At 36.8% G+C, this 13508-nt stretch overlaps 2 protein-coding genes across 3 annotated transcripts; one reads left to right on the top strand and one right to left on the bottom strand.

Annotated features, from left to right (window-relative positions):
• Positions 1–781: 781 nt before the first annotated feature.
• Positions 782–2288, bottom strand: LOC116296412 (uncharacterized). The gene is made up of 2 exons (XM_031704431.2): positions 2012–2288; positions 782–1564 (listed from the first exon to the last, which is right to left on the bottom strand). Exons 1-2 carry the CDS (start codon positions 2286–2288, stop codon positions 1362–1364), a joined length of 480 nt encoding a protein of 159 aa, XP_031560291.1. The 3' UTR covers positions 782–1361.
• Positions 2289–2548: 260 nt separating this feature from the next.
• LOC116296443 (mitochondrial inner membrane m-AAA protease component AFG3L2) lies at positions 2549–13098 on the top strand. Of its 2 annotated transcripts, none has more exons than XM_089034358.1 (18): positions 2549–2756; positions 2930–3032; positions 3414–3466; positions 3993–4229; positions 4544–4609; positions 5121–5248; positions 5864–5957; positions 6674–6744; positions 6867–6969; positions 8641–8935; positions 9062–9191; positions 9743–9840; positions 10495–10605; positions 11111–11226; positions 11308–11388; positions 11707–11826; positions 11902–12096; positions 12613–13098. In XM_089034358.1, exons 1-18 carry the CDS (start codon positions 2679–2681, stop codon positions 12838–12840), a joined length of 2307 nt encoding a protein of 768 aa, XP_088890484.1. In that variant the 5' UTR covers positions 2549–2678; the 3' UTR covers positions 12841–13098. The 2 variants fall into 2 exon arrangements, with proteins under 2 accessions (XP_088890484.1, XP_088890483.1); XM_089034357.1 differs by having other exon boundaries at positions 3414–3470; positions 3994–4229.
• The last annotated feature ends 410 nt before the right edge of the window (positions 13099–13508 follow it).

The following is a 13508-nucleotide window of genomic DNA, read 5'->3' as shown; positions in this document are numbered from 1 at the left end:
GCCCATACTAAAAAGAGATATGTTGATAACTATTTTTTTATTTCCAAGGTGACTGTGTGTTATCAGCCCCACCTTTGACAGCTAACGATGTCTGCGATGATCCAAGAGACGATAGTAGCTGCCAAAAAGTACCAGTGGTACAATATTACTTTAACAAGGAGAAAGATATTTGCCAGAGTTTTACCTATCAAGGATGCAGCTCTAGTCGTAACCATTTTAATACAATGGAAGAATGCCAACAAACATGTATGATCGCTACGTTTCTTACGTGGTGAATTCCAATATTAGACCATACTATTACATCAATCTATTTGACAAGGTAATATCTCTAAGGAAATTTGTATTAAATCTGTAGGACAATCATATGCGCACTTAGAACACTGAGTGGCAAAGCGTAGTGGCAACGAAAGTCCCAGATTTGGGGGACAAACGTGCGCATTTTGGCGCTAACATTTCCATGCAATTCACGGACAGACAGGAAGTGCATCAGCATAAAGCGTGGAGAAGAGAACCATCTATCGATCGTGAAGGGGTTTTCCTGACCTATTTTGGGACAATTTTGAATTTCTTAAACATTCTTACTAATATCGAGGTATTCATTCTAATTTTGAGGGTTCATTTTGACACAACTAATAATGGTTCCAAGCGATGGGTTCATATGACCTTAGTGCAAATTGCCCCTTGAGTTTTGTGGCTATTTCATCTCATCTCTTGAACTTGCGAGAAACAAAGTCTCTGAGGATGAATTTGTTGAGTCAATTTAAAGACATTCTTGAAAAAGTGGTTAGTAATATGATTGGTTTATTGGTGTTCTAAGACCTGTTTTTATTTGACTTTAGGAGTAATAAACAAGATCTGGTACAAAGGGCAAGACCATCAAAAATTGAATGACAAAGGCTTGGAAGCAATAAAATAATGAATATAACACCTATATATTGTTTCTTCAATCTAGCTAATCAGTTTGGATTTACAGTGTCCATATTAACAGGGTATCTTAGTGAGTTAATGCATATCGCCAGGACAATATAAAAGTCCATCTGATAATAGCTAGGGGTTGTCTATATTTTTTGTGTGTCCATTAAGCAAGGCGCAACAGTACTGCCACTCCTGCTGATGGTTATTTCAGCTCCTCTTTACTATACTATGTAATCGTTGGTAGAATTGCATTATGGCTCTTTTAATGCTTTGCATCATGGGATACCTTGGGTATCTTTTGACTTGCTTATAGCATTCCCTTATTTTTTCATTTCATTTCACAGTGTGCATATTGCACTTGCATCTCAATGTAGCTTTGAGCAATGAATTGTATTTTGAATTTTTTAGCACATCTGAGTTGCAGGAGCATGACCAGAATCCCGTCATCAATCTTCCTCTTCTTCATCATCTCCAAAAGAAAGCAGACTTGCATTCTTCACTGCTTTGCTAGACGATTTCTGTTTTTCCTTTTGCTTTTTTCTATCATCTTTTCTAGATTCTTCTGATTTTCTCTTGGTGGGTTTTTTGAACACAAATTTCCCTTCTTGTTTATTGTCTTTATTTTCCACCTTGCTGCTTCTTTTAGCTTCTGCAACAAATCAAAAGATGTATTATTCCTTACATTTTTATTCCACTTGTTTATAAGAAGCAAAGTCCCTTCCTTTTTTGGTCTTAAATCCAATAAAAGAAGGAAAATCCCAAAGCTTTCCTCTGACAACTTAGGGGCAAGTCAACTGCAAATTTGTTAGTTCCACCAGTTCCCAAACACCACCCCCCTCCCTCCCCTCTCCTTCCCTCTCCCTACCCGCATCACTCCTTGCACTGGACTGTATAAATGAATTTACTAGGGTCTATGCCAAGAATAAGCAGTTGTACGATATTAAAAGACTAAGCAATCACTATAAAAAGATTGTCTAAAGATTCTACATGACACTTCAACATCGAGGGTTAAGTTTAGGGGTACTGAAGGGTAAGAAAGGGAGGGGTAGGCCAGAAAGGAAATAAGTAAACAAAGAAAAATAACAATTTAACTTACCATGGTCCTGTTCCTCACTTTCTTCATCTTCTTCTTCTTCTTCCTCTTCTCGTTCTTTAGCCAGGAATTCATTCGCTTCTTGTTCAGAAACATTTGAACCAAGAATAACCACGGGTTTCTCTCCATCTCGGTCTTCTTCTTCCTCATTTGAACTCTTTTCTAGCTTTTCGAATTTACTTTCTACATTATCCGGCTCTTTATAGCCGACTTGAGCCTTGAAATTCTTTATAAACGAAGGTGTTTCTTGCTGCACGTATTGAATCTTTCGCCCCGCCATCTTGGAAAAAAATAGTTTGATGGTATCCCTGTGGTATAAGGTTAACAATCGCAATTATTATTGACATTTTTTAGAATTATTCATTTATCTCAAAGCCAAAGATTTTTAAAAAATCTTCTTACTTTACACCTGCTTTACACTTTTAGATTTGTAATTTCAAATTTCTTTTTTGTGTGAGGAGAGATTGCTAGTTATTCTTGTTTCTTTGGTCTCCCTGTGGTATAGATTATCGCTAATAGACTAGACACCAGTGGCAGCCATCTTGGTTTTTAGTTGCATAAGCCTTTGATGAAGAAAAGATCCCGAAAGATGTGATTATAACTTGGTAGTTTAGCCTATTTTTATACCAAAAACCCTACAATAAATTGCATAGTACTACAAGAGCCGGTCATGGCGTTCAGATTCTGCTCCAAGCCTCTACAACCTTGGTTAAATAGTTCCTTTATACGAACTCTCCTGAACACCCAGGTTCGTCACATATATACGACATGAACTTTGTTTTCAACTTATAAATTCAATATTGCATTATTTCATTTTATGCATAGATGTACTACAGGTTCCCTTCGTTATATTAGGTATACCTGAAGAGAAAGTGCAGTAGGAAGATAAGAATTGTCTATATAATATCTTGTTATCTTTAGGGTGGTCGTTTTTCTTGTAGTACAAGAGTTTTGCTGACTCATAAACCACTCACTCAACTATGTTTTGACCGTCTCGCGAGGTTTAGCTCTCAAGCACCAAAAGGTAACGAAAAAAAACATGTGTGGAAGGTATAAATGGTGATCAACATGTCAAATAGTTGTTGTCTTTTGTAAGACTTTTGTTATATATGATTTGATTGACCTTTCAAACGATAACAAGAGGAACCTTGCATAACAAAAAAGTTTGATCATGTCATTATTTATAGGGTTAGTTGACACGGAATCTCAAACAGCCAGGAATACAGTGATATTCGTGAAGCATACTTTTCATAGCAAAAGTTGAAAAAAAAATTTTTTTTCCTGTTTTTGCAATTGTTTTCTTTGTTTAGATATTATGACACAGTTATCAATTCTTGGTTCATCCACATTCATGTTGTAGTGTTACTTACAGTTCATTTCTTATTATTGTAAATTATTTCTTTAGGGTTTGAGAAGTATTTTCCTGGAGCTTCAAAACAATCGTCCAAAAATAACACATCAGGTAAGATGTTTTTATAAAACATTTCTGTTTTTATTTGTAAAATTAACTATTTTTCTAATTCACTGATTGGCCCTTGGTAAAAAAATTGTTTTTGAAAAATCTTTCAGAAAGATGTATAATTTCTATAAATAGAATTGATATACTTTACAAATTTATGACAATTCAATGACAATGTCAGAACATTTGTTTTGGAGACTATAACACCAAGTACACCACATACAATCTAGGAGCCAATGGAGGTATTGGTTGGTATCAATCACCTGAATGAATCTTATGGTTCTCTGTAGCAGCCTTCAATCAAGGGCAAAAACTGTGGAAAAAACTATTCTAACATTTTTATTGAAATTTAATCTTTATGATTAAGTATATTGTTTTAATCACTTCATAAAATGTACCTTTTCCAGGAAATAATTCTGGTTTTAAGTGTATCGTTTTTATCACTGCATAAATTGTACCTTTTCCAGGAAATAATTCTGGTTTAAGAGTATCATTTTAATTGCTGCATAAATTGCACCTTTTCCAGGAAATAATAATTCAAGTTCTAACAAGAAATCAGGTGGAAGTAGTAGTTCAGGAGATGGGAAAGGTCCAGGTGGCAATAATCAGTGGTGGCAGAACTTCTTTGAGAATTACCAACAACAGATTTGGCTAGCTACTGGTTTGGCTCTTGGTGCCGGATACCTTCTGATGTACAGTGGTACTCCTGTTAGAGAAATTAACTGGCAGGAATTCCGTACCAATTACCTGGAAAAAGGAGATGTAAGTTTGATTAGCGGTGCATACCACCCATACTTTTTTGTAGTTTTTCTTGGAAGTAAATTTCTCTGGTCACACTCTAACTTCGGAGTTACACAGATCTCTTAATGGTGGTACGTAATGCCATAGATCTATAGTATTTTATAAGTTGTCACTAAAATAATGGCATGGTTGGCATGCAATGCTATGTCATGGTCTACCATTGTTGTGTTATTCAAGCCTCATAGGTGTCACTGATTCAGTGGTCAGCTTCATGCATGATCTCCCTTTTGAGTTAACTTTTGAATTAATTCTCTTGTTGTGTTGATTATAAACAGGTCGACAAACTTGTTGTTTCTAATAAAAGTCAAGTAAAGGTTTACACAAAGAGTAGTCCCCATGAGGTAAGAATATTATCATCCTATTCATGATTCCTGAGGCGATGAGTTGTTATAATAATGATGACGATTCATCACTACCATGATCATTATGTATAATCTTGCTGCTTGCAAAAATAGGTTTTATTATTTAAGCTACTGATAACCTATTTTGTTCATAGATATTTAATTTATAGTATTATTATATGACCGTGAATCTTAGAGCCTGGACACTAGCAAATCAAGCAATCTGATTGGATAGATCGTATCGCGGACTGGTCTAGGTTCTCCGGTATTAACCGGTCCGATCGCATATTAATCTTACGGCGAAAACATTTTGTCCTTTTCAATGAAAAGTGGTCATATAATAAAACTCTTATCAACCGAGCTTGTTCGGTCTGTACGGGATAATCTTGACCTCGGTCGGGTACAGACCTCGCTGCGCTTGGTCTGTACATTCCAACCTCGGTCAAGATTATCCCGTACAGACCTCCCACTCGGTTAATAAGATCTAATTATTTGTGTTTTTGTTTTTTAGGGTCACTTAACCTTCACGATTGGTAGTGTAGAAAACTTTGAACGCAATCTGGAGGCTGTTCAGCAAGAGATGAATATCGACCCATCTTATTGGGTACCAGTGACATATGTCAGGGAGTCAGAGTGGCTGTAAGTGTTATTTAAGGAATTGGAAACATTACGATAGATTTCTTAAAAAGCAATTAATAAAAATATCTTGAGCTCAAAGGTATACTTATTAATGTTAACATGTAGTCCTTTGTCAGAATAAGGAAGGATGAATGACACTAAAATGCCAGTTAAGAAACCTTTTTTATTGTATGGTGTTCAGTATTATATTGATTCCATTGTTTATGTTTTATGCATTGAAACAGCTCAAACTCATTTATTTACTAGTTTTCTTTATCCTGGTCCCAGTTGTACAAAGGGTGGATAGAGCTATCTGACAGTTAAATCCTTATCCATTGGATAAGCGCTATCCACCCTTCGTGCAACCGGGCCCTGATGATTGGAGCAGGACTACCAAATGCAAAGCTCAGAGTTCTTGTGTTTTTTTAAAAAGTTTTCTTTTATATAATTTGCATCGCACTGTTATCATTGTACATTAATTTGCTGAACCATTCATAGCATACAGTGTATAACTACTTTTTATCTAATGAAAATTCTTGGATCAACACAGCACTGTCACAGTGAATATTGGCATTACATCCATACCACATAACAGTAATAATTTTGCTTGATAAATCATTGTCTATTGACCTACAGGAAGGAGCTCATCAAGCTGACGCCAACCTTACTAATCATAGGAGCATTAATATACTTTAGTAGACGGTTATCTGCTGGCTCTAAGGGACAGGGGGTAAGTGCTACTTTGCTAAAATCTTGGATCTTAATTCCAATAAATTATTGGTTGGCAATTAATTTACACGATGATTAGCAATGAGAAAATAAGTTTCATCATTTTATACCCATTTATAATAGGGATTGAATCAGGATACTTTTATACATGAGGGTCTTAACTGAAAAGAACTTGGCCTTGTCCTGGAACTCTTCTCTACTGTACATTGAAATACATGTACTATAGTACATGATAGATTGCAAACCATATATCCAGAAAATAGCACAAAAACTAAATAGCACCTAAACACATCTACAAAAAAAAATCTACAAAGCTTTTCACTGTCGTATCACAGCGTGGGACAATCACAACAGAGCCAAGCTCCAAACTAGGTGAAAGCCTAAAGATCGAATAAGAATTAAGCAGTTGATTTTTGAGGAGGGAGAAAAACCGGAGAACCTGGAGAAAAACCCTCGAAGCACAGGAGAGAACCAACAAACAACTCTACTCACATATGACATCGAGATAAGCAGGACTCGAACTTGGGCTGCATTGGTGAGAGGCAGCGCATTAGCAGTGCACGCCACCAGTGCTTCACATGTATTTCTTTAGTTGTCAATTCAGTGTTTCATTGGTTGCACTGTACAACAATGAAACAAATTATATTTGAATTTGACTTGATTGACATGGAATAAAGAGGAATTATGTTAATTTTTGGATCATGATTATGTATTTAGGGTATATTTGGTGTTGGTAGCTCTACTGCTAAATTATTCAACAAAGAAACAAGTGTAAATATACGTTTCAAGTAAGTAGGAGTCTTCCTTTCCACTTATGCTGTACATTCCATTCATTTTCATCATTTTGCAGCTAACGCACTCCTTACTATGTCTGTGTTTTTGAATAACAATATTTGTTTATTTTTGCTAGGGATGTTGCTGGCTGTGAAGAAGCTAAGCTTGAGATCATGGAGTTTGTGAATTTTCTAAAGAACCCTCAACAATATCATGAACTTGGTGCTAAGATTCCTAAGGTAGGTAATGACCATCCACTGTGCTATATCATCTTGATTTTCATTAAACTTTGACATGGATTTTTGACATGGATTATCCAAGTCAAACTCACTTTAAAAATATTATAGAACGTAAAATTAAACTCCTAGACAGGTATTCGGTCTTTTCGCTACCTTGCACTTTCGCTACTTACCTAAAAGGTCGATTCGCTACCTTATCTCAAATGTTAAATATCACAATATCAGGAATATATATTACATATAATTATATTAATTTTGAGTCTATATCGATAAATTTAAATTGGGTTTTACGGCATTGAAACTTATAAATTTTCTGGTCAGATGTCGATCGAGTAATCTAAACCTAGCGAAGAGAGGATATTTACATCTCATTTATGTGCGAGTTAACGACTAATAAAATCTTGCGTTCAATGAAGAACTTTTCTGACAAATAAAAAGTTTTAGTTTTAGTTTTAGAAGAAGTCTAGTCAAGTTTTTTTTCAGAGTTATTTTGGCTTGCTTCGTAGTAAAGTAGCGATTGGACTCTCGGCGTTGTGTGACAAAAAACAAATCGAAAGCTATGAGAAATGAAGGCTTATTTTTATTCCCGCTTTTGCTTGATAACTAAAAGTTTGACTTCAAAATAAAAGGTTTATGTCAAGGAAGAATTTTAGCTACGAAGCAAGCAATCTAGTGGGGTTTTTTTCGAGTTTTTTTAGCTTCATAGTAAAGTAGCCAATGGACTCCCGGCGTGAGGCGTTGTGTGGTATTTATTTGTTTGTTGTCACATAACGCCATAAGTCCGTTCGCTACTTTACAACGAAGCTAAAATAACTCCACTAGGTTGCTTTTTTCGTAACTAAAATTCTTCCTTGACATGAATATCCTTCAAAAAATTTTCTAAGAAAAGAGAGAAATCAAGAAACCAGTTCGATATAACAGATTACAAGACGGATATGAGGCCGACTTGTCCATTACGCCAAATACGCTTTGAAATTTCTTTCTTCAAAAAAACATTCAAATAATAATAAATTACTTAGAAATACTGATAATAAACGATCCAAAATGTTATAGAGGAGGTTTACAGGCATCTTGAGATAAAGTAGGGATTGTGCTACCTCAAGGTAGCGAATCGACTTCTATTAAGTAGTGAATCGACTTCTATTAGTAGCAAAAGTGCAGTAGCGAAAGTGCAAGGTAGCGAAAAGACCGTAATTCCCTAGACATTGGCTAAGCAATAGTATTCACATAAGATCTGAATGGGCGTTATGACTGCTGCTCATTGCTGCTCATATTATATATTGTACTATGTTACTTATTATTTCAAGGGTTTAGTACAGGACTGAGGTTAATAATAATTAATAACTATAAAAATAATTAATGGGATTTAACAGTGGTATTTCTACAGAGTAGCTATTCATCCACTGTAATTCCAATTGGAATTTAGAAGTTGATTTTTGCAGAGGGAGGAAAGCTGGGGAACCCGGAAAACCCTTGAAGCACAGGAGGGAACAGACAAACAACTCTACTCACATACGACACCGAGCTCAGTGGGACACCCGGGTCGCATTGGTGAGAGGCGAGCACTCTCACTGCTACGCAACCCGTGCTTCCCGTTTCTCAGTGTCAATGACTTCAGGTGCTCTGTGAGCAAGATACTGTAGTCCATTTATTTTTCTTGTTTATTCTCAGGGTGCAATATTATCTGGGCCACCAGGAACTGGTAAAACACTTCTTGCCAAAGCCACAGCAGGAGAAGCAGAAGTACCTTTCCTAACCGTGTCTGGATCAGAATTCCTGGAAATGTTTGTTGGTGTTGGTCCAGCTAGAGTGCGAGACTTGTTTGGACAGGCCAGGAAGAATGCACCTTGTATCATCTTCATTGATGAAATTGATGCTGTCGGACGAGCACGAGGAAGAACAGGACAGTTTGGTGGACATGACGAGAGAGAGAACACTCTGAATCAACTTCTGGTAGAAATGGATGGTAATTATCATATGTATTTTATTTATTCATTTAAAATGTGCAATCATTAAACAAATAAATGATACCCTATGATAGGAAATATCAAGAGTATATGGTTTATTACAATATTGGCTTGGTTATTTGTAGGTTTTAGTTCTACTACTAATGTAGTAGTGCTAGCTGGTACAAACAGACCAGATGTATTGGATCCTGCTTTACTGAGACCTGGAAGGTTTGACAGACAGATACACTTGTCTGCACCAGACATCAAGGGAAGGTAAAGTACATGGCTAAATTTGATGTTGTTCATGATAATAATGAGGATGATGATGATGATGGTGATAATGATAATGATGATGATGATGAAAGTGGTGATGTTGATGATAGCGGTGATGATAATGGTGGTGGTGTTGTTGACAAACATGATGGTGGTGGTGGTGATGTTGATGGGGATAATGATGATGATGGTGGTGTTGTTGATAGACATCATGATGATGATGGTGGTGGTGATGATGATGATGATAATGGCGATGATGATGGTAGCGGTGGTGATGATATTGTTGACAATGATGATGGTGGTGGTGATGATGTTGGTGACAATGGTGGTGATGGTAGTGTTGATCTTGTTGGTGATACTGTTATGGGTTATAAATGTTGTTAACATTATATTCTTTTTATCTGGAGATAAGGGCAATGCAAATGTGGCATGCTTGTTAGGAGTCTAGCTTTTTACTACTGTGTTAATTTGATTCCCTTGTTGATAATAGTTCTTGTCTGTGAATATCTTTATTATAGTTCTTACATATCCTTACACTTTCTTCCTTTCAGATGCTCCATCTTCAAAGTCCACTTGAAACCAATCAAGAAGAATGTTGATGAAGAAAAACTTGCGCGAAGAATGGCTGCACTGACCCCAGGATTTACAGGTACACCTTACATTAAGACATCTATTGAAAATGGACTTCTTTTGCTATGCACACACTACATGTACCCACTACTGGCACTACATTTAAAGTGCCTATGACCCCTAACTCTATATTTTCAGCATTGATTCTACATGAAGTGAATAGTCGAATGGTGAAATATTTTTATATGATTTGAGTGATGCATCTTGGAGATATCAAGGTTTATACTTCCAGTATGCTAATGAGTGTGATTTTATAGTAGGCATTTGGGTTTATTTGTCATCATTTTTAAATCAAAACACTGATTACTATGAGAAAACAAATTTGTGATAACCTTTCTATAAACCCTGAGTAAGATAATTATGTTTTATACATGATATTTTACTACCCCAGTAAATTTTCGTATATTTAATCATGCCTATAATGATGTCATGCTCATTAGCATACTGAAAGTACTGTATAAACCTTGATATCTTCAAGATGCATCACTCGAATCATATAAAAATATTTCGACTATTCACTTCATGTAGAATCAATACTGAAAATATTGAGATTGGGTCATAGGCACTTCAAAGTAAAGTACATGATCACCACTATTTTTGCTAATGCTGCATGTGTGATTGCTGCATGTCTGGATTTATAAAAATAGCTGACATGCATATTTATTTTTTCAAGGTGCTGATATTGCTAATGTGTGTAATGAGGCAGCGCTTATTGCAGCAAGATACTTGTCACCTGTGGTAGAAGAATCACATTTTGAGAAGGCTATTGAGAGAGTCATTGGAGGTAATGTTGACCATCTTTGCTAATAGACTGCTTGATCATTGATGGTAGAAAAATTGACAGAATTGTTTTATAAATGGGCTATAGGGGAAGATAGGGGAAGGATATTAGGGCATGTGTTGTTAGCACCCCAATACTAGTACCCCTCGTACCAGCTAACTCCCTGACTACCTACTATCCTTGTTTTTACAAGGTTAGCACTTAATAGCCAGTGGCAAACAAACCTTTGGCCCTGGTTCTATGATCCAATTGGAATTTAGAAGTTGATTTTTGTGAAGGGAGGAAAATTGAGAACCAGGAGAAAAATCATTGAAGCACAGGAGAGAACCAACCAGAAACTCTACTCACATACAACACAGAACCCGGCAGGAGTCGAACCTACCTGCTTATGCAGTCTCAAATCCCTTTATTTCTTTACCTGAACAGCAGTGCAAGTCAAATTTTAGTGGTCAGTTTGAACATGAGAAGCCATGTAATATTAGCATTATTTCTACTGTTATAAACGAAGGTTTAGAAAAGAAGACTCAAGTTCTTCAGCCAGAAGAAAAGAAAACAGTAGCATACCATGAGGCAGGACATGCTGTAGCTGGCTGGTTCTTGGAACATGCTGATCCTCTACTCAAGGTATTGCCTGCAGAATTCTTTTTATCCTTCTCTTCTTTCTTCTATTTTCTATTTCTCATTTGATCCCTTCTTCCTTTGTAGGTTTCCATCATTCCTAGAGGAAAAGGATTGGGTTATGCACAATATTTGCCTAAAGAACAATATTTATTATCTACAGAACAGGTAACCTAATCCCATCCTTTGTTATTTTACCTTTCTGCATTGTTATTACCTCTTTTTTCCCTCTTGTCTCTTCCCCCTCTCTTCCCCCTCTCTTTCATCTCCTGACTCCACCCATTTCTCGTCTCGTCTCCTCTTCTTTCTTCAAACAACTTCACTTCATTTCTGTTCTATTATATATTTTCCTTCTTTCCTTTACATTGTATCCACACTTTCCTTTTAACCAGTAGTTTTTGTTTGAGCCATCCCCTACTTAACTTATTGTAATAACTGCTATCCAACCCATACTTATCATTCACTATCATTCACTGTCTGTTGCAGCTGTTAGACAAAATGTGTATGACACTTGGTGGCCGCGTGTCAGAACAGATATTTTTTGGTCGCATAACTACAGGAGCTCAGGATGATTTGAGTAAAGTCACCAAGAGCGCATATGCACAGGTTTGTAAATAAAAGAGAAGCGCAAACGTTTTATATATGGGCTATAGTTAACTGTCATATGCCTGTTCTGTTCAGGTCGTCACTTTTGGAATGAACGAAAAGCTAGGCAACGTATCGTTCGATCTGCCAAGAGAAGGCGAACCAAGCTTTGACAAGCCATACAGCGAAGCCACAGCACAGCTGATAGATGAACAGGCCAGAGAACTCATAAACAGGGCTTATGACAGAACGACAAAATTACTGACTGATCATAAACATAATGTAGAACAGGTATGTAAATAGAATCGCGTGTTAAAAGAAATCCTCGTCCCTAGAGGGTTGGGTTTTTCATGGCTAATCAGAACGCACGATTTTAGGAGAGAGTGGACCAGAAAAAAAAGTCTACTTCCGAGATATGCTTCGCTTGTCACACACAACGGTTTTAGAAGAGGCTATGTGCGAAATTAAATTTAATCTTTTCTACTTTCACTGAGCATTATGCACGAAGCCTCGCATTGAAACCTTTGTGCGTGACAGCGAAGCATATTTCGGAAATGTGCTATTACCATTATGTGCTGTTTACGAGAAAATTTTTTATGAAAGCTTGTGATTGAGCTGATGAACATTGCGACTTTGCTAGTTGAAAAAAATCTAACAAATTTTGATTAAGAAACAGAAATTCAAATGTTTTCTAGTAGACAAGGGGGTTAAGTTCGAGCCCCGCCAATAATCGATTTCATTGTGTTTAGAAAGCTTCTTCTTTGTCACGCATTATTAAGAAAGGGCTTCAAATTCATTGTATTCCAGGTTGCTAAACGTCTGTTGGAGAAGGAAGTCTTAAACCGAGAAGACATGATTGAATTATTAGGACCCAGGCCATTCAAAGAGAAATCAACTTATGAAGAATTCGTTGCCGGAACCGGAAGTGAGAATGAGGACACACGTCTACCAAAGGGTCTTCAAGGATTAAAAGACACCAGCGACAATGAAGCGGATGCTCCTACTCAACCCGGAAGTGGAACTATCCCAACATAGTCCTCTAGTCCGTAGTTAACGGTGCCCTAGTCCACAGTAAATCGATTCAGATAGATTGGGCAGATGCGTGCATTTGTATCTTTGTGCATTGATAATCAAATACATACTTACCCAACTCGAGGGATCTTACATCGATACTGATAGAAAAGGCGAAACAAAAAGAATCAAGATGAGTATTGCTATGTAAATAACTCGATTTATAAGACAGCCTAACGTCGTGTTGTCTATTAAATATTTTAATAAAGGAAGTTGATCAGTTCTACCTTGTCAGTGTTGTTTTTACAGCACATTTCTTGTGGATTGACTGTGATGGTTGGGAGCCGAGCACCGTCTGGGAACTCATGCAGAATTTTATACCAGTCTCATATTTTCCAATCTTAACCCCCCCTGCCCCCCTGCCCCCCTGCCCCCCCCCCCCCCCCCACACACACACTTTTTAGGGTGCTCCGCGGCCACTATATAGAGTGCACGCACTAAACCCGTGAAACAAATACTAACCAACGCCCTATTTCTATGCAGAATTTTAATCAGTATAGTAGGAACATACAGTGTTAGATATATAACTGCCTAATTAACCAATCAGAGCGCTCGTTATATCGAGGCTTCGTTACTAAAGTATTTAACTGCAGATTTCGGTCGACTTTTTTAATTCGTTTACATTAAAGAGA

This window comes from Actinia tenebrosa, unplaced genomic scaffold (assembly GCF_029948245.1).
Source record: "Actinia tenebrosa isolate PJP-AT-01 unplaced genomic scaffold, QUT_ActTen_1.0 PGA_scaffold2__45_contigs__length_23673736, whole genome shotgun sequence".
Lineage (NCBI taxonomy): Eukaryota > Metazoa > Cnidaria > Anthozoa > Actiniaria > Actiniidae > Actinia > Actinia tenebrosa.
The sequence above is the reverse complement of the archived record's forward strand: the minus strand, read 5'-3'. Positions and strand labels throughout refer to the sequence as shown.